Here is a 21,108-nt window from a genome sequence, read left to right as displayed (position 1 = left end):
AGTTGACTGAGCAATTCTGGCCCAGACCTGTCATTCAATTGGGATATATATAGATCACACAGACACATACAACATACAACAACAGATGGTTGAAGATCAGATCAAAAAGACAACACTCGGTGCACAATTTTGCATTGTGTTTTTTTTTAGCCTCCACACCATCCACTACAAAACATGCTCCTCTCCATTAATGGGTATGAGGGTGTATTTGAGCTACTTCTCCAACCTTCTTGTTGCATATGTAAATAAAATGGGAATCAGGATCCTCCAGAACATAGTCAGGTGGCAACATTCCTTCACTTGTCAAAGGTATAGCTTCCAGACACGGTTTGGCTGAGGAGCTACTACTGTTTCCTGGCTTTTTAAACCCTGGTCTTGCTGCAACGGGATGAAAAGGGCTCAAGCAAAGAATGCAGTTTCATACTCTTGCAAAAGAAGTGGAAGCTTATTACGTAGTATATATAAGGAGATGTTCCAGTTGTATGCAGAAGGAGTCAGATGATGCATTCTCACTTTGGGATCACCGTAGGTTATCTAACATTACACACAAGTCAGTGTTTAAGGTTTCCAAGTGATGATGGGAATGCAAGTGAAAGTTACATACCAAGAAATAGGTCCCTCCAGGTTTAATCAGCCTGTATAAATGAAAAAAAGAAAAGAGTTTTGTTGGTTCATTAATATATGTTCAATAATGGCAATCAATATGAGGATCCATGACACTAGGTGGTGCTAACTAACTAGAAAACCTGCTAACTTCACCCAACATTCTCGTAGCGCTTAGAGGAGCATCATCCCCACACTGGAAGCACACACACACGGCCACAAAAGAAGAAGTTTTAAACATGGAGACATGTAAAAAATGAGAAGATTCAAGATACACTCCGTACCATCAATGAATCAAGTGTTCCTGAACAGAAAAGAACCACACCACTAAGCTTTCTCCACCAGAACAAAAAAAAGAAACAGAGCAGAGGAACTAAAGCACTGACCTTTATCAATGACATTGTCAAAATACTCGTATTCAAAGCAGCTCATATCTCTAACATCCATTTGCATATCTGTTGGGTATCAATAAAAGCTTCTTCCTTTACATAATTTTTCAAAAAAAAAAAAAAAGCAACAGAAACTAGAGATGTAAAGTGTTGTACATTTAAGCTGAGGAACAGAAGCATGTTTGGTTCGCATCATCTCAATAGCAACTGAAGATATGTCAACGTTCATTATATCCTCGTACCCGTCCTTGACCATATCCTCTGACATAACTGCACAAAACAGTTAAAAAAAGTTTCAACTTGGAATGTTCTAAAGGTCAAGAAAGTGAGAGTAGTTTACGAGAATTGCCACAGCCAACCATGAGGACTTTTGAAGAATCAGGGACGAAGCTTCTGACGAAAGGACGAAGAGAAGAGTAGTGTTTATTACAAGTTGAGAATCAAAATGATAGAAAGTTTGTTATTCTGTGAAAAGAGTGTTTAGCTCAAGTTAAGCTTTACAACTGTATCGACACTCATATATATACATCCGGTTTAGTAAATGGAAGCTAAACCAGAGTGGTTAGGCCAAAGGAAACCTTAACCATTAACATTAATACTCCAATAGCGTTGGTACCAGTCGAAGGATAGCGCGTCTTGCACGTAACGAGCGTCCCAGTAGTGTGCGTCTCCATAATTGTAAGTGTTGCTGCTCGACACGTTCCTCTGCATCTCTGCCTCTGTCTAGCGCAAAAGATCCGATCTTGAGAATCTACGGCGGAGTTTTTTTAAGTTCGTCGTTGGTTTTACCGGCTTATGAAGTTTGGGCTTAAGACATGCCCAATAGAAATCATCTGAAGGTGAGGAAGTGAGTGACACGTGACCCGTGTGTGCACGTGCAGCCTCTTCTTCCTTATTATAATGGGCTTTTAAATAAAGGAATAAAGCCTCATCTTCGCCTACTAGTGGTTACTAATTTGGGGGTGGTTAAGTTTAAATTTTAAAAATTTCTGTGTTTTTAATATAATGATTTAACTTTTGTAGATTTTGAAGGACTATTAAAATATTTTATTTGTCGTTATTTTCATTTTAGTAAAGTAAAAATTATCTTTGTGTTATGAAATTATTTATTATCATTGATGATTTTGTCGGCAATAAGAACCTTCTTCTCCATTTTAGAAAGATGATAGTACCAAATTACCAACTACTGATGACAAAAGTATTCAAATTTGATTCTGACTAGATTTTAAAGCTAGTGTATAAAGATGATATAACTTAAAAACACTAAACGTATTAAAACATATTACACATTGATAAAATAAGCATAAAATGACTTTAATAAATATATTTAACAAAATTACAGTAAAGTAAAGTAAAAGAGAGAATATGATTTATTAGAGCGTTAATTGGTAAGGAAATAGGAGTATTCAAAACACTGTATCTACTAACAAAAATGATAGTAATGATGTCATTCATAATAGAGTGATATAACGGTTGATTTTGAGTAGAAACAAAGAAAACAAGCCCAAAAGCCCATTTACGTGATTACAGGCTTTTTAACAAACCAACCAGTGTTATTTAACACAACCATGGTTAACCACTTATTTAATCTCCTTTCTTAAACTTGTGTCTTCTCACTTTCTTTTCCGACAGTCCACACTTCCACACAACCGTCAAAAAACTCAATGGCTTTTTCATCACGTGCTCTCTCTCTCCTCGCATTCACTCTATCTCTCCTCGCCGTCCTTTCCACCGTCTCCGGCCACAACATCACCCAAATCCTCTCAGAATCACCGGAATACTCCTCCTTCAACAGCTACCTCTCCCAAACAAAGCTCGCCGACGAAATCAACAGTCGCACCACCATCACCCTCCTCGTCCTCAACAATGGCGCAATGTCTTCCCTCGCCGGTAAACACCCACTCTCCGTCGTCAAAAACGCCCTCAGCCTCCTCGTCCTCCTCGACTACTACGACCCCGTCAAGCTCCACAAGATCTCTCAAGGCACCACTCTCACCACCACGCTTTACCAAACCACCGGTAACGCTCCCGGAAACTTAGGGTTCGTCAACGTCACCGATCTCAAAGGCGGCAAAGTCGGGTTCAGCTCCGCCGCTCCTGGTTCGAAGCTCGCTTCCAGCTACACAAAATCCGTTAAGCAGATCCCTTACAACATCTCCGTCCTCGAAATCGACGCTCCGATCATCGCTCCCGGAATCTTAACCGCTCCGGCTCCCTCCGCCGACGGACTCAACAACATCACCGGGCTTCTCGAGAAAGCCGGTTGCAAAACCTTCGCGAACTTGCTCGTCACGAGCGGTGTGCTCAAGACCTACGTATCCACCGTTGAAAAAGGGTTGACTGTTTTTGCACCGTCCGATGAAGCTTTCAAAGCCGAAGGCGTACCGGATCTAACCAAGCTCACGCAAGCTGAGGTGGTCTCGCTCCTAGAGTATCACGCCCTCGCTGAATACAAACCTAAAGGCTCGTTGAAGATTAACAAGGACGCAATCTCCACGTTAGCTACTAACGGCGCCGGTAAATATGATTTAACGACGTCAACTTCCGGCGATGAAGTTATTCTCCACACTGGCATTGGACCATCGAGGCTGGCTGACACGGTGGTGGATGAGACACCCGTCGTGATATTCACGGTGGATAAAGTCCTCCTCCCTACCGAGCTCTTCGGAAAATCACCATCTCCGGCGCCGGCACCGGAACCAGTGAGTGCACCGACACCATCTCCGGCTAAGTCACCGTCTCCAGCTGAAGCGCCGTCACCAGTCGCAGCTTCACCGCCTGCGCCTCCAGTTGATGATTCGCCGGAGGGAGCTCCGTCAGACTCGCCGACAAGTTCAGAGGACAGCAAAGCTAAAAACGCGGCGTTTCACGTGAGCGCTTCTGCGTACGTCGCCGTATTGGTCACACTTGCCGCTACATCTCTATTGCTATAAACAAACCCTTGGAACTCTCGTAATTACGTAGACTGCCATTTTTTTTTTCCCATTTTCTAATTTTCTTCTACTTTTGTGTGTTGTTTTCTTAAGACTGGGATTAGAGTGTGAGGTTTTTAAGTTTTAATCTTTTTTTTAGGGTCTGACTGGTTTTTCCGTTACGATCCGTAAACGCAGCTTTTTCAGTTGGTAGCGATTGACAGCGTTTTGAAACAATCATACAAACCGTTACATTCAAATCTCTTAAAATCAAAGCTGATCCCAGCTAGCGTTTGCGGATGGAAAAATAAATTTAAAATTATTTTCAAAAATATTTTAAAATTTTAAAATAGAAATATTATAAATAAAATATATAAATATTTTATATATCAATTAAAATTCATAAACGGTATCATAATTCGCTTTATAAAAACTTTAAACTAACTATTTATTAGAATTTTAAAACATTTATATACACACATATATAAAGATATACACATTTATAAAACGAAATAAAATATTTTTTTTAATTTTTTAATATAAATCTCGAAAACAAATTTTATTAAAATTAAAACTTTCAACTAATTTAAAATTTTTATAAATAAACATAATATTTTTATTAATCATATTATATTGATAGTTATTATATTTTATTACAATATTATGTTTTTATATTTTTTTAATATTATAATATACTCCATCCGTTCCTTAATAATAGACTTTCTAGAAAAAACGTTTGTTTCAGAAAGATGTATTTTTTGTGTTTTCTATGAAAAAATTGTAAACTTCAAGAAAATTAATTGTCTTTATTGAATTACTATTGGTTAAAAGTTATTGAAAATTGAAAATTACAGAAAATGATACATTTATTAAGGTAGTTTAATGTGTTTTCTTAATATGTGTGAAAATACTAAAAAATCTATCTTTAGGAACAGAGGGAGTATTAATATGAGTAATTATGTTGAGCAAGTCTTAGTTGTTTCAATAATGTCCTATTCTTATGGATCAGAATGGGTCAAGAGTAGTTTCCTATTTTCTCGTTGTAACTGAAACTAGTTGAGCTAGTTGCGTCATGTGTCCGTTATTTTCGTTTGTTGTTTGTTTCATGTATTCCCTTTAAAAGGCATTGGAACCTATGAATAAATATAGATCATTCCGTGCAGTCTTTTGTGTCTTTCTGATTCTGATCTTACATTTGGTATCAGAGCAAAACACTAAAGAAGAGTGATCAAGAAGAAAAGAGAGAGAGAAGATGAGCGACGACAAAACACTTACCAAGATCCCCCATTTTGATGGTCACTATGATCATTGGAGTGAATTGATGGAGAACCTTTTACGTGCGAAAGGGTTATGGAATCTGGTGGAAGAGGGCTACACTGAAGCAGCAGAGGGAACCGAGGTAACTGCAGCGCAGCAGAAACAACTCGAGGAACTCAAGGTGAAAGATCATCAAGTGAAGCATTACTTGTTTCAAGCCATTGATCGAGTTGTGTTTGAGCAGATCTTAGATCGAAAAACATCTAAGATCATCTGGGAGTCATTGAAGAGAAAGTTTGGAGGTAATGAACGTGTGAAGAGGTCTCTTCTCCAAACTCTAAGGAGAGAATTTGAAGTTCTCGCAATGAAGAATGAAGAAAGTATTGACGATTACTTTGCAAGAGTGATGGTGGTATCAAACAAAATGAGAAGTAATGGTGAAAGCATGTCAGACTCGAAGATTGTTGAGAAGATTCTTCGTACTCTGACTGACAAATTCACTTATGTGGTGGTGTCCATTGAAGAATCCAGAGACACGAGTATCATGACGGTTGATGAGTTGCAGAGTTCATTATCTGTCCATGAGAAGAAGTTCAGAAGGAACCTTCATGAAGAGGAAGACCAGGCACTCAGTGTTAGGGGAAGAGGCAGAGGCTCTTACAGAGGACGTGGTAGAGGCAGAGGTCGCTTCTTCAACAAAGCAACAATTGAGTGCTACCATTGTCACAAACTGGGACACTTCCAGAATGAGTGTCCAAATGGAAGCAATGGTGCTCATTACGCAGAGCTAGAAGAGAAAGAGGAGGTCATGTTAATGGCGTATGTAGAGCTCCAAGGAACGAGGAGAGGTGATGCTTGGTTCGTGGACTCTGGTTGTTCTAACCATATGTGTGGAGACAGACGTATGTTCTCAAGCTTAGACACTGGCTTCACTCACAATGTCAAGCTTGGAAACAACCATAAGCTAATGGTTGGTGGGAAAGGAGTGATAAAGATTATACTCAGAGGAGTGAGTTACGTGATCAATGACGTCTACTATGTGCCAGAGTTGAAGAACAATTTGTTAAGTGTTGGGCAACTCCAAGAAAAGGGTCTAGACGTGTTGTTCAAAGGAGGAGATCAAAAGACTTGCAGCATCTTTCACACCACCAGAGGAAAGATTGCAGAATCTGTGATGAGTGCTAATAGGATGTTCATCCTACTGGGAGAATCAAACGACTCCTCAAGTGAAGAAAAATGTCTACAGGCTGACATCTCAAATAAGGCAGAGCTGTGGCACCACCGATACGGTCATCTCAGTTACAAGGGACTTCACACGCTATGCAGCAAAGAGATGGTTGTGGGTTTGCCGGAGATTGGAGAAGTAAAAACCACATGTGAGGCGTGTGTCAGAGGCAAACATCCAAAACAGAGCAAATGGAGAGCTACTGAGAAGCTGCAACTGATACACTCTGATCTCTGCGGTCCTATCAGTCCAGCATCAAACAGCCAACTGAGGTACTTGATAAGTTTTATTGACGATTTCTCGAGGAAGACATGGATTTATTTCGTGATGGAGAAGTCAGAGGCATTTCATCAGTTCAAGACATTCAAAGCGTTTGTAGAGAAGCAAACCGGGTTGTTTATCAAATGTCTAAGAACAGGCAGAGGAGGAGAATACAACTCAAATGAATTCAAGGAGTTCTGCAGAGAGCATGGCATCAAAAGACAACTGACCACCGCTTTCACACCGCAGCAAAATGGCGTTGCTGAACGCAAAAATCGCACGATCATGAACATGGTAAGAGCTGCGCTACTAGAGAAAGAGGTGCCAAAATCCTTCTGGCCAGATGCTGTACAATGGGTAAACCACGTTCTCAACAGATCGCCTACACTCATTGTAAGAGACTTGACCCCTGAAGAAGCATGGAGTGGAAGAAAGCCATCAGTCGAACATTTCAGAATCTTTGGATGCATCGGTTATGTCCATGTTCCGGATGTTAAGAGAAGAAAGCTTGATGATAAAAGCGTAAAGTGTGTTCTGTTGGGTTTTAGCAGTGAATCCAAGGCCTTCAAGATGTTCGATCCAGAAGAAAACAAGGTGCACATCAGTAGAGACGTGATATTTGAGGAAGATAAGAAGTGGAACTGGGATGATGTTGGTTATGGTGAGGCGAGCGTGGAACTTGAGTGGGAAGATGATTATGAAGTCACTGAAGATGATGAGGAGACAGAGGTGATAGTAAATGAAGGAGAATTGGGAGGAGGAGGAGGAGCAGAAGAAAACGTTGGAGCAGGGACAGAAGGTAATGTTGTCAACAATTCTCCTCCTAATGAAGTACAAACTGGAGAAGCAATTGCCACAACAAGCAGAACGAGAAGACCACCAATCTGGTCTGCAGATTACATCACGGGTGAGGAACTATCAGACACAGAAGAAGAAGCAAATATGGCCAGGATAGACACTGAGAATCTGGCTTTCATGCTCATATCCGACCCTACCAGCTTTCAAGAAGCGGCAGTTCATCTCAAGTGGAAACATGCGATGGATGATGAGATTCAGTCTATCGAACGAAACCAAACATGGTCGCTAACTACACTACCAAATGAAGCGAAGGCTATTGGGGTTAAGTGGATTTACAAGACCAAATTGAACGAGCTGGGGGAGGTAGACAAGTTCAAAGCTCGTCTGGTAGTGAAAGGATATGCTCAAGAGTATAAAGTAGACTACACAGAGGTCTTCGCACCAGTAGCTAGAATGGATACAGTGAGGATGATCATTGCTTTAGCGGCTCAAAGAGGATGGAGAATCTATCAGCTCGATGTCAAGTCCGCTTTCTTACATGGAGAGTTAAAAGATGATGTGTTCGTAGAGCAACCGCAAGGCTATGAAGTAGCAGGGAAGGAGAACATGGTCTATAAGCTGCACAAGGCTCTTTACGGACTGAAACAAGCACCCAGAGCTTGGTTCAGCCGCATCGAGTCCTACTTCATCAAGGAGGGTTTTGTGAGCAGCTCCAGTGAACAAACGTTGTTCATTAAGCAGAAGGAAGGTAAAATCTTAATTGTGAGCATCTACGTTGATGATTTATTGTTCACCAGTGATGATGAAGAGTTGCTTGATGAGTTTAAACACTCCATGAAAGAAGAGTTTGACATGACCGACTTAGGGAAGATGAGGTACTTTCTTGGCATTGAAGTAATACAGAAGGCTGATGGGATCTTCATCTGTCAAAGAAAGTATGCAGCTGAGTTGATCGAGAGGTTTGAGATGCAAAACTTCAACTCTGTTGGTAATCCGATAGTACCTGGACAGAAGGTTAGCAGAGATGAAGTTGGTGTGAAGGTCGACTCAACGCTCTACAAGCAGATCGTGGGCAGCTTAATGTATCTCACAGCCACACGACCTGACCTAATGTTTGTCGTAAGTCTCATCAGTCGCTTCATGGCTAATCCTACTGAGCTACATTTTGCTGTTGCAAAGAGAATCATGAGGTACGTGAAGGGAACTCTGGAATTGGGGGTATGGTATCAAAGAGGAGGTAACGATGAACTTGTGGGGTACACTGACAGTGACTATGCAGGAGACGTTGATGACAGTAAGAGCACCTCTGGCTATGTCTTCTTGATGAGTGGAGGAGTAGTAGCTTGGTCTTCAAGGAAACAGCCAATTGTAACTTTGTCGTCTACGGAAGCGGAGTATGTAGCTGCAGCTACATGTGCTTGTCAAGCCATTTGGATGAGAAGGATACTGGAAAAGATTGGACACAAACAAGATGATCAGATGGTTCTACTCTGCGACAACACATCAACCATCAAGTTGTCCAAAAATGCTGTCATGCACGGGAAGTCAAAGCATATAAGGGTCCGCTATCATTTTCTCAGGGATTTGACGAAGGAAGGAGTTGTCAAGTTGGAGTACTGTAGCACTGAGGAGCAGCTGGCTGACATACTGACAAAACCTTTGAAGATGGCATCATTTCAAAGGATCAGGGAAGCGTTTGGAATGCGAGCTATGAACTGATCTCTTGATCGAGTTCAGTTCAAGGGAGGGATTGTTGAGTAAGTCTTAGTTGTTTCAATAATGTCCTATTCTTATGGATCAGAATGGGTCAAGAGTAGTTTCCTATTTTCTCGTTGTAACTGAAACTAGTTGAGCTAGTTGCGTCATGTGTCCGTTATTTTCGTTTGTTGTTTGTTTCATGTATTCCCTTTAAAAGGCATTGGAACCTATGAATAAATATAGATCATTCCGTGCAGTCTTTTGTGTCTTTCTGATTCTGATCTTACAAATTATTATTAAACTGTTGCAATATCTTATAATCAATCAGTTACAAATATCCTGCAAACGCAACAATTTTTAAACGTTGTACCGGTCATACAAAACGTTTAATAACGCTTGAAACTGCAATTAGCCGCATCTGCAAACTCTCGCAACCGCAACCGCTGCTGCGTTTAAATTAATCGAGCCTTTATTTAATGTAGACCTGTATTGCTTTTGTTTTCGTGCTACTGTTGAACTTAACTAGTTTCTAGGTTGAGGATTTTGTCTTGGCCTTTGGTACATTTACAATTACGAAAGTAATCACGATTATCATTGGGTGATGCAACGTAGTATTAATTAAATATGTGGATTTTCTTTTAAAATAGAGAAAATTGAGTAACTAAAAGGCAAAGTACCGTTGGAAATTGAACTTATTAAATATCCCACGTGCTCGTGGAGTGAAGTGAGAAGAGACTGTCCCTTGGGGTCCACGATCTTTATCATTTTCATAATGTATTTTTCAAGAGCCCAATGGGCTTATGTTTATTACTATTCCCCATCGCCGACACAACTTTTAGGTCCAAGTTATTAAGATAACATAAACGATTAACTTCACTTCTAGTTGACTAGTAAAGGACCGACCGTATAATCTTTTCTTTATCGAGGCTGGTGTGCAGTGCAACTGTGCAAGGACAGTGGATACACATTTATATATATCCACCTTTTCTTTGCTACTGAAATGAAATTTGAATGTTTATTTCTTATAGATGATTAAAGGCACATGTAATGGATGAGAGTACAAAGCTAGATGGGGGATTCATATATGGTACCATCTTGAAATGATGAGTGGGCGTGGTGATTCTGATTTGGACCAACAAAACTCATCATTATAAGCATCACCAACTACGTAAATTACCCCCAGTCTTTGGTGAATCTTTTGCCATTTATGATATACTTGTTTGGTGATTTTATAAGCTTTAATTTATGTTTGATGCATGGTTTAAAGACGACTCATCATCTATTTGTTTGTGGGTAGACAATGCTTACTCTAAGAATAGGTGGAAAGAGTAGAGACTGTAGGTTTAGAATTAAAATAACTTTGATCATTTTGAATCATGCTAATGATTCTGGTCGTTGACTTGTTCCTCCAATTTGCCATTTGGTCTTCAGTAGTAATACCTCTATAATCATGAATTTCATTGTTTTTCAAAAGGCTTATTTTCTCATCCTCTTCATCTCTCTCTGCCGCTTACAATACACAAGCCCTCTATCTATTTCTATGTAAATCTACTCTTCCTATTGTGCTTACTCAGTTCTTTTTCAGGGGAACAAAACCAGAAGATGTGTCTGAGATCTTCAGAATCATTCCCAGACACACGATGAGATCAGCTCGTGCCACAATAAACGTAAATCTAAGACAAACTCATCTTCGTGTCAATCTCCACTGCTTCAGTCTCTCAACTTCCATAACATGCTTCTTCAGACAAATATATGACAAATAACCAGAGTGCCATCCTTTTGTGACAATCTAACTATCAATCATTAGAGCTTTTGCTGCCTAATAACCTTGCCAAAAAATACTTACACAGTTGAATATTACTGGAGCTTCAGGTCATGTAACCTTCGAGACAGACTCTCAATTATTGATAAGGATGTTAAACGGGGAAGAAGAGGTCTGGCCGAAGATAAAACCCATAATCCAAGAGATCAGTGCCTCATTACTGCAAATAGGAGAGGTGGAAGTGGTTTACTACCCTAGGAGTGGTAACAAAGTTGCAGATGGAGACTGATACGTTTATGTCCTTTGTCCCTAAGTTGTATTCTATTCTGCCTATTTGGTTAGTTTCTTGTATGGAGGTCGATGACCATCTTGTAAGACTTTGAGTTGGTTTAATGAAGAGTAATTGTTGAGTAAAAAAAAAGTTACAGAAACGTCCAAGAAACGCATAGGTTTTGTTTTGACAGCAGTTCATAGATCCTTAAATGTTAAAATATAAAAAGAGAGGTAATTTAGATTACCTCCTCAACAACTAGTTGAGAATACACCAGACAGAACTGGGAAAGGTCATTCCACGTGTGGAAGAAGAAGCCGCACGGAGTCACCTCCGACGGACAAGGAGTGTCTCGAGAAATTCTCGAGAAGGGTACCAATACGAATCGAACCCTGGTGGAGAGTTATAAAGAAGTGACACTCAACCACCTTGAACGGGCTCGAATTGGTGACATGTACTCTATCTTAAGTTTAGTTATAACGTATATTAAATCGAATTCCAACCGATTTTCTCACGGTTAGAGTGGTTCGCTATTATTTTGCCTAATCAAAAATTATTTGAGTTAAATAATGTCAGAATAAAAAAATAGAAACATTGTGACAAAAAAAAAAAAAAAAATAGAAACCAGATTCATTACAAAATAGCAAACAGAACAGGGCAACCATACGATCCATAAGCTAAAAATGAACATAACCAATAGACATCTAATACCGACCGATTAAAATGAAGTCATCATCATCAAGCACCTGAACATCTCTCCCCCCTACAAAATGCTCTCTTCCAATCTCCTTCACAAGTTTAACAAACTCAACCCTTTTGGACATAGGCAACGGCACATAAGGTAACCTAAAGACCGGCCTCGCAACTCCAAGCTGAGCCAAAGCTGTGTTAACACCAATAGGATTCGGTTCTTGGAACACCCAATCTATCAAAGGCAGAAGCTGTGCGTTCAACGCCGAGTTTCTACCTTCAAACATCAACTTCCTCATCAAACCTGGAACCAAGTTGCTAGTAACCGATATAACTCCAGTAGCTCCATGATCCCATCTAGAGTCATGGCACTGATCATCGTTACCACTCCACACAACAACACCATTCTCAGTATACTCTTCAACTCGGTTATTACCCACGCATTCCTTAACACCAGCCAAGTTAGCGTTCCTAGAGAGCCTAAAGATAACATGTGGAGGTATATCTTGACTAGTTCTTCCCGGCACATTGTATATAATCGTCGGTCCCATGGGAAGAACGGTTTGAAAGTGAGCAGTCATGCCTTCAATAGATGTTTTGCCGTAGTAAGGGTTTATGTGGAGAGCAGCGTGCATTCCAACGGCGAACCCTTGCTCAGTTGCGTGTATAGCTTCTCTGGTGGAGTTGCTTCCAGTGTTCCCAATGACTTTGATTCTTGCGCCGAAACAGTTCACGGTATGGCCTATGAGCATTATGTGTTCATCCCAGCTCATCAACTGGCCTTCACCGGTTGTACCACCGACGATCACACCTTCAGCGCCTTTTTCTATCTGCGTGTTGACTAGGTAGTCGTATGCTTCGAGGTCGAATCTTCCGTCGGGGAGATACGGTGTCTTGATGGCTGTGATAACTCTAAGTGACCTTATGTCTTCTGTGTTCGTCCTGTAACAAGAGAGAGAGAGTTGTGGCATCAACAAGAACACTAAACCGGAACTGAAGCTAAACCGACCTGTTTTTATCCTCGAGACTGCGCATTGGGAGATGGAAGTTAGGTACTACAGCTGCTATTGGAGAGACCCATCTCGCATTCTTTCTGCGTGATGTGAAGATAAAGCCAGAGCATGTTAACAATTCAGACAAAACAGAGCTTCCGGTAATGATGTCCGGTAATAAAAAAAAACTCAGCCAATCAGAGATGATCATAAGACTAGTTTACAATCATCTTTCGACACTATCGGGTTCCAAACCATTAGGCAATAGAGAGGAAGAGTGTAACCTCTTGAATTGATGCGTACGAGGGAAATGGAGGGGAGAGTTCGTGGAGATCAAGCCGTAACCTTGCAAAGCTGCCATCTTTCAACGTAAAAACCACCGCGAATTTATGCTGACGTCAGATTCCGGCCGAAGAAGAAAGCGGCGGGAGAGGAGTGTATACTTTAGGTCTTTTACTAACGACGTCGTATTAGGAGCATTGGGCCTACGGGATCTAAACGCGTGGCCCATTAAATGAGTTTTATAGTGAACCGATGGATAAGAAGATAAACTCTACAGAGGCAAGCGTTAACAAACCTTACGCGTGTCAAAAGTTAATTTAAATTACAGAAAGGTTAAATAAAACTAACAACGATGTTATATATATGCAGAGACACAAATATGGGTTTCGTTTTACACAACCACACAACAAAAGAAACCTCTACAACATTACAAAACAAAATACTCTCGACTTATAGAATGCATAAATATACAATCTGATCCCCCCAGTTATGATATACATAAGATGCGTGTGATAGCTGAGTTAGAAACTGGTTATAAAGACGAACCTTACCCCGTGTTTCTACAAAATCTCTCCATGTCTGAATCCATTGTCTTCTTCACAAGGAGAATCGTACCATTTTGAGTTTTCTTGATAGAAGCTATCCACTTGTATACCAACTAAACCTACGTCTGATACTATACCTTCATCGTCTCTCATCGGTTTTGTTAGTTTCGAATCTTCACAGTTCAGAATGCTCTTCTCATCAAAGTCATTGCACTTTAACCATTTCTCAGGCTTACATGATGTTTCCGACAATATATCCTTTGGGCTTGTACACCCAGATGGTGGCCTTATCTGTTCCCAAGGAACAACATCATCAAGGCTCCTCCCGAAACTGTCTTCATCATCTTCAATAAGCTCTGTATCCTTCCCATCTCCATACAAATGCTCATGGTGATGGTGATGGTGATGGTCACTCCAATGAGCTAAATCGTTATCTCCAACAAGCATTTCCTTGTCGGAAAGCAAGCCCGTTGTTCCCTTAACACCCTCTTCGTCGATGTTCCTGATCTTGTTGAGCATCTCAAACAACTCTCTGGACACTGAACCCAACATCTCTTCCGGAATCTTCCCAATCTTTCCTTCTAAAGCACCAAGCTCACTCCTCAGCTCATGCACCTGATGCAACACACTCAAACGCATATCTCCACCATCGTCCTTCCCAATCTCTTCACTTTCCAACTCTTCCCTCACGCCATAGACCACATCATGCTCCATCAAAAACTCCTTATGACCAACAAGCCGATGCATGATCCTCGCGTTCCCATCCATCGCCCCGGGCTCATGCCCCGAATGAACAGCGTACATCTTAAAAACAGCTGTCCCTTCCTCCTCGTAAACAAAAGTCTTATCCTTTTCATTATAATTAGCAATGGGGACAATAGCTCTAATCCTAAAACCACACCCACACCTCTTAGACTGATAAGGCTCCCTCTTCAAAACCCTGGACTTCTTCGACGCAGGCTCTCCAGCTCTGTGACAAGCGTAATCTTTCACCTCGGCCATAAACGGCTTGTACCTAATATACTTCTGCCTAATACACAGCACCACCTTATGCTTAGCAGCTAACTCCTGCAACCTATCAGCAACGTCCTTCGCAGGCACATCGAAAGACTCAGTATACTCAAAACGCCGCCGTTTATTCCTCGAGCCGGACTCAGTAACCGCATTACAAACACCACACGCCGCCACACAGACCCTAATAAAGCTCTCTGGGATACCATACAACTTAGCACCAACGGTCCACACTTGTTTAATCCTATCAATAGTCTCTCTAACCCCCAAGTGTTTCAAGTCGCCGTCACCGTGAAACCCCATGACTATGTCCTGCCACTGGCTAACGTGCGACACGAACTGCCGCGTGTTGTTTTTAAAGCAGAGGAACTCGTTGCCGGAGGCGGGATCGAGGCGCGCGGTGAGCTTGTCCTGGATCCGTTTCCACGCCGTGACGTAGGCGGTGTCCTCGTTGCGGTCTTTCCAGACGGAGCGCCACGATTTGAGGACGGAGCGAGGGGTGGCGACGCGGATCTCGGCGGGGGAGGCGAGGCGGCCTTCGCGGAGGCAGAGGATCATGAGGGAGTGGGATTCGGAGTTGAATGTGTAGAATTGGGAGGAGATGTGAGGCTCCGGGTTGATGTAGTCCCAGTCTCGGGGCTCTTCGGTTGAGATTGAAATTCTAGGGTTTGCGATTTTGGGGGTTTCCGGGGTGGGGTGGGATAAGGAGTCTTGTTCGTCGGAGGAGTGGGATGGGGAGTCTAGGGAGGGTGAGGAGCGGAAGAGGACGAACTCCGGGAGAGAGAAGGTGGGATCGTCTTCGGGGTTGTGGCTGTGGTGGTGGATGGACGGGTGTGGTGATTGAGAGAGTAGGTTTGTTGGGTCGAGATCGTGGTGGTGGAACAGATCTTCTTCGGTTTTGTGTGGATTCATCGGGAGGATGGAGAAGAAGAAGAAGCAGAGGAAGGAGATGGAGACGACGATGAAGAAGGATTCTTTCTTCTTCTGTTTCTTTTTTTTTTTTTTAATTAAATTGTTTTTCGATTATTTCTCATTTTAAAGAAGTTCAGTGTCGTCGGACCATAAAGATAAGTCCGAGGGGGGGGCAGTGTTTTAAAAATATTTAATAACCAATCACATTTCAGAAAATTTGAAGGCTTTATTGCTCCGTTACGAAATCGTGTCCGTTAAAATAAAGAAGCTTTCATTCAACGTCTCAGATACTGCCACGTCAACAAAAATTCGTAACGCACGCCTCCTCTACTCGCTCCCTCTTCAAATTTCGATTTTTGCATCAGTTACCTTCACGAGTTTACCATTTTTTTCTGATTGTTGACGACCCAGGTAGGTTCTGTCTCTTGCTTTTATCTTGGCTTGTACGTAAGTTTTGTTCGAACATTGTTGATAATAGGAACTAGAGAGTGAAATGGCAGAGAGTGAGGATGAAAAGGATGCTGCTTTGGCTGATATTGAGAAGGAGTGTCTCCCGGTTTGTAAGCGAAAAGTCAAAGAGGCTAGTATGTGTAAAGCGAGTTTTCTCAGAGAAATCGCTATGGGAATGGGAAGAGTGGAACTTGCAGTCATTGGCTCTTTTCTATGGGCGGACAAGAAACTCATGTTAGTAGTGTTTTGATAACTTTTCTACTTCCTCTTGCGAGTTCTCTCATGTAGACGATAAGTTGTTTCCTTCTTGTGAAGTAACAGCAGAGTGGGAGAAAACTCGAGGGGCGAGTTTGAGAACGTTAATGTGCAGTTAGAGGAGCTGCGCAAGAACAAAACTGAGAGAATGAATCAGTTTAAGTTACATAGATCGAGTGGGACATGTCCGAATAATTAGAGTTAAACCTAAACACAGCAAAACAATCCTCAGCTACAACAGCAACTACAAACGTTTTGGTCGTTTCAGGATCAGAAACATTTCCGGTGAACCACCAATGGTCCAGTCTCGTCATAGTCAGCTTTAGTAACATGCTGGTTCTGTGGAAACACCACTTTAGCTAGTATCGCTCCTCCAACCCAAGCCGAGTACAATCCCACATTCTCCTGCATATACTCCGGCGGTTTCACCAGCGTTGGCCTAATAGCAGATGAGCACAAGCTTGCTTCTTTCTGAAACCTGGTTTCGAATCCTACCAATGAAGAGAGTACACCACAAACCTTGAAGTATTCCAACCCCAAAACAGTATCAACACACATCTAAATTATCATCATTATTACCTGTCATGGAGGTTGTCCCACCACAAAGTACAGTGTTCTCCAAGAGCTGCCTATGGTTCTCAGATGACACTGTGGAGATTATCCGGACAAGCTGTTCAACTATTCCATGCTCCTCTAGTCCTAATATTGATGGCTGAAACAGAGCTTCACCAACAGAGTATCTCTCTCCCCCAATCCTTATCACCTATTAAGCCCATCATTCTGTTATTTTGTGTATAATACAAGACAAGTTGTAGACTCTTGATTTGATTTGTAGACACACAAACCTGCCCATCTGGAAGAGTATGCTGCTCAATTTCACAGTTTTGGGTTTTCTCGTAAGCAATCTCATCCTCCGCACATTTTGCATGCTGTTCCTTGAGTTTTTCAACATCAGACATGCTGAGTTTCATTGAAGGGTTTGATTTCCCAAGCTCTTGAGCCAAGAGTTTTGTAAGATCGGTTCCCCCTAGCTCAAACCTTTTTGAGGCAATGTGCTGCACCGCACCTTCAAGAACTGGAGCAATATCTAGGCACACAGAAAAAGAGTGAAAACCAAATGAGAGATCAATCACAATACAGAAACAAGATCCGAATCATAACCACTACATAGACAAGGAACCAAAAGTCCACTACAAGTTACAAGAACAAAAACATTTACTTAAAAACTAAAGGTTTGTAAAGCCAAAAGACACAAACAGTAAGATCAGATTATAACATAGGCGAACCAAGTTACTACTTCACCTATCTTCCCATGGCCAATATCAAGAGTGCAACCAGAGATCCTTCCAACAGCATAAAGGGACAACACTGCTTGCTCTGACGCATAGAATCCAGAGACATTGAATGTTTCAAACATCATCTGCACCAGTTGCTCCCTAATAGCCTGCCCCACCAAAACAATCATTTTTACATAAACAAATCAAACTCCATTTACTACAAGAAACAAAAAATGCAACTTGTAAAGTTCTAATCTTTACTTTATTTAACTTCATTTACTTTAACAACAAAATGGGTCAAAACCCAAAAGAAACTTGTAAAGTTGTAATCTTTTCAATTAAGAACAAACCTTGGGAGTAGAGAGAGGATCAGTGAAGAGTATATTGCCTTCGTTTCCCTCCTCCCATCCAAGCCCAGTGTACGCAACGTACCTCAACAGATCCTCCATAGCGTCCCAGTCTCTAATGAACCCCCTTTCAATAGGGTCAAGAGTTACATCATCAGACCCATCATCAACCATTCGTTTCATTTGAGATGGGATTATCATTGCAGGAGACTGATCAGGAACCGCTGCTCCCGCTTTCAGGAGCTTAGAGCCAGCGTCTACGACGAGTGTTTCCATTGTTTTTCAAAAACCATAAATTCGAAACAGAAAAAGAAAAAAGTTTGCTAGAAGCACCAAGTTAAAGGATGCAAAGAAGAAGATTGAGAAGACGAAACCGAGTGTGAGAGACGAGAGGTGAGAGGGGCGAAGATCAAAACGGCGCCGTTAAGTGTCTTTTTTGGTCATCAGCAATCTAAGCCCATTAAACCCATAATCATATTTGATTTAGAAATTGAATTGAATTCCAAGGAATCAGACTTTCCATTAAATTCTTGTATTATTCAATCATAGATTTATTTTACCAATTTCTTAAATTCTTGTGGTATTTGATTTAGTGGTTTTCTAATTCTATTAAATGTTTGTGTTATTAATTTTTCGGTGGATTGCGTTGTAATTGTATTTGAATAAAATTTAATGAATTTTTTTCTACAAATTGTAAAGAACCAATTTTCTTATGGTATAAAAATAATTGGTTTTTTTCTTTGTTAGTAGAGTTTTTGTTCCACTTTAAAAATGACCATTTGTTTATATTGTATGGAAATGATTATAGTTTTATTATTTTTATCAGTGAAGAATATGTTCTTTCTTTGTGCATTTAATATAAAGATTCAAAATTGTTTTGAAATTTAAAGAAGTTGGTTTCTATCAAATTTAATTGTATTCCTTTAAAATCTAAAATGAAAAAATTAGACAAATGCTTTAAAACATCATCAAATCGTTTTAAATATTTCAAAATATATTATTTATGTCTTTAATTGAATTCTATCAAAATCAATTTAATTTTTGAATCTAATATCACCTCTTAAGATTCGTTATGCTTAATCTACGTGGGCGATGGCAGCTGTCTTAGTCCAAAGGTTACTAAAATACACACGCTTGAGTATGACCTTTGACATATGCCCAACCCGAGCTTGTTCACCATTCGCGCAACTGAAACGGATTGTCAAAAAAATTATGCATGATTCTTTTCAAACCCAAAACCACCACAAACCATTCAATACATACATATGTAAACAAATAAAATAAGGTGTTTTAGTGATAAAATATTTCAACTAATTTTGACTCGTAAAAAATATTTCAACTAATTTTTTTAATGTTTTAACCTCTCAACTTACAAACCTTTAACGTCTGCCACCCTCAATCTATAATTTTGTAAAGGAAGGTGACATACAGAGCTGAAATTATATTGAGGGGTTAAAACATTAAAAAATTAAATGAGAGGTATTCGTCCTATTGAAAATAGTTGAGAGGTTTAATCATTAAACACATTTTAAACAAATTGGTTTATGAGCAAAATAACTAATTTGATTTTTCTCAAATTATCAAATATTTTTTGTTTAACTTTTTTTGACATTGAAATTATATTAATGGCCAAAGTTCTAAGTGATTACAACTGGAGTTGTTCTCCTCGATAAGATAGTAACTACCAGAGTTATTTTCGACGATAAGATGAACAACAAAAGCAATACACTAAGACATAAGATAAAAGTGTCAGGGAAAGGCTTGCTCAAAATAAAAAAAAACTTGTAGATAATCTTCGATTGTTTCCCTAAAACGATTTCTCTAAAGAGCTTGTGATTGTCAAAATCGACGTTGATAGACTCAAACATCAAAGTTTGGAAGAAGGCAAAAATGCCGATCGAGAAACTAGCTTTAGCCAAACACTCCATAAAACGGATGAGACAAGCTTTAACACCGACAATGCTGATCCGGGAGACTAGGTGAATATCAGTCGATCTGAAAAGCATATTGTTCCACATCTTAATTGAAAACATTCTAAATACCTTTTACGTTTTCCATATCACTTTAGATGGTGTTTAAAGATTTTGATTTTGTTTCACAATAAGTGATATTCTCACTATTCAAGATAAAATTTAATGTCATTTGAAATTTGTAACCAATTACAAAATAATGTATTTTTTCTTATTGGTCGAACTTCTTTCATTTAATGTTATTTTTATGTAATCAAGATAAATTGCATAAAATCTTATATTTTTAATTTTTGCGAAAATATTTTAAACACCACTTGAAATAATACAAAGTGAGGAAGAAACTTGGTGGTCTGTTACTTTTTAAAACAAGAAGATTCCGTAGCAAACAGTATACATGTAATAATACATTGCAATGAATTACAACGAAATCTGATTGCGTTGCATTGAATTCATCAAAATCCACTAAAATCTCACTCAAACTCAGATTCCAGTACTAGAAATCAGTTCCTTTAAATTACCATATCCAACTAGGTGATGATCCGCGCCCTACGCGGGTTGAGTAGACTAAAAAAAATTATAAATTTAATCAATAGATATTGAATAGGTTAAAGCAATAGTGAGATATTATACATGGTTTAGATTTAGGAGTTCAATCCGGCAAAACCGAACCGAAATAGAAAAAATGTTTTGAATTTGGTAATACCGAATATACCGAATGGATGTTATTTTTTTTTAAATGCGCTATATGGATATGGTTTGGCATATAAACTAATTATACTGATCAAAGCGAATAAAATGAAAATATGTTGTATAATTATATGTAAATTCTATAATATAATTAGTAACATATACATAATTTATTTATTGATATGGCCTTCATACTTAAAATTTTTATTTTACTAATTTAATATTTTGTTTTAAGTCAAAAGATATATTTCATCTTTATCAAATTAAAAAAACATAATTTTATTTTTTTTACGCTGACATATATGTACACTAATATTTAGTTAATAATATTATGGATTGCTAATTTTTCTATTCTATAGAAAATATTATTGTTATCAACTTAATATGTTTACTAATTATTTTAAATTGTAAAATAAAATAGTCTATTTAAAAATGAAAGTATCTTCGTGTTTTATTAAAGCCAATATTTAATTATATAAAGTAAAATTTACAAAATTATAAAAGATCATTTTTT

General features: G+C 39.5%; 4 protein-coding genes and 1 pseudogene across 4 annotated transcripts; 1 reads left to right on the top strand and 4 right to left on the bottom strand.

Moving 5' to 3' along the window:
• Window positions 1-146: 146 nt before the first annotated feature.
• On the bottom strand, window positions 147-1,703 carry LOC106309214 (annotated as a pseudogene).
• An 884-nt stretch (window positions 1,704-2,587) lies between these two features.
• On the top strand, window positions 2,588-4,178 carry LOC106307872 (fasciclin-like arabinogalactan protein 10). Its single transcript, XM_013744955.1, has one exon. It carries the CDS (start codon window positions 2,657-2,659, stop codon window positions 3,923-3,925), a length of 1,269 nt encoding a protein of 422 aa, XP_013600409.1. The 5' UTR covers window positions 2,588-2,656; the 3' UTR covers window positions 3,926-4,178.
• A 7,608-nt stretch (window positions 4,179-11,786) lies between these two features.
• On the bottom strand, window positions 11,787-13,342 carry LOC106309680 (4-hydroxy-tetrahydrodipicolinate synthase 1, chloroplastic-like). Its single transcript, XM_013746767.1, has 3 exons — window positions 13,143-13,342; window positions 12,876-12,959; window positions 11,787-12,808 (listed from the first exon to the last, which is right to left on the bottom strand). Exons 1-3 carry the CDS (start codon window positions 13,217-13,219, stop codon window positions 11,881-11,883), a joined length of 1,089 nt encoding a protein of 362 aa, XP_013602221.1. The 5' UTR covers window positions 13,220-13,342; the 3' UTR covers window positions 11,787-11,880.
• A 129-nt stretch (window positions 13,343-13,471) lies between these two features.
• LOC106312362 lies at window positions 13,472-15,728 on the bottom strand. Its single transcript, XM_013749859.1, has 2 exons — window positions 15,646-15,728; window positions 13,472-15,615 (listed from the first exon to the last, which is right to left on the bottom strand). The coding sequence occupies exon 2, from the start codon at window positions 15,606-15,608 to the stop codon at window positions 13,701-13,703; it is 1,908 nt and encodes a 635-aa protein (XP_013605313.1). The 5' UTR covers window positions 15,609-15,615; window positions 15,646-15,728; the 3' UTR covers window positions 13,472-13,700.
• A 726-nt stretch (window positions 15,729-16,454) lies between these two features.
• On the bottom strand, window positions 16,455-18,347 carry LOC106309761 (actin-related protein 7-like). The gene is made up of 5 exons (XM_013746888.1): window positions 17,941-18,347; window positions 17,616-17,757; window positions 17,159-17,400; window positions 16,893-17,076; window positions 16,455-16,804 (listed from the first exon to the last, which is right to left on the bottom strand). Exons 1-5 carry the CDS (start codon window positions 18,211-18,213, stop codon window positions 16,584-16,586), a joined length of 1,062 nt encoding a protein of 353 aa, XP_013602342.1. The 5' UTR covers window positions 18,214-18,347; the 3' UTR covers window positions 16,455-16,583.
• Between the last annotated feature and the right edge of the window lie 2,761 nt (window positions 18,348-21,108).

Source organism: Brassica oleracea, chromosome C8 (genome assembly GCF_000695525.1).
Source record: "Brassica oleracea var. oleracea cultivar TO1000 chromosome C8, BOL, whole genome shotgun sequence".
NCBI classification, from domain to species: domain Eukaryota; kingdom Viridiplantae; phylum Streptophyta; class Magnoliopsida; order Brassicales; family Brassicaceae; genus Brassica; species Brassica oleracea.
This window is presented reverse-complemented; position numbering and strand designations above follow the sequence as displayed.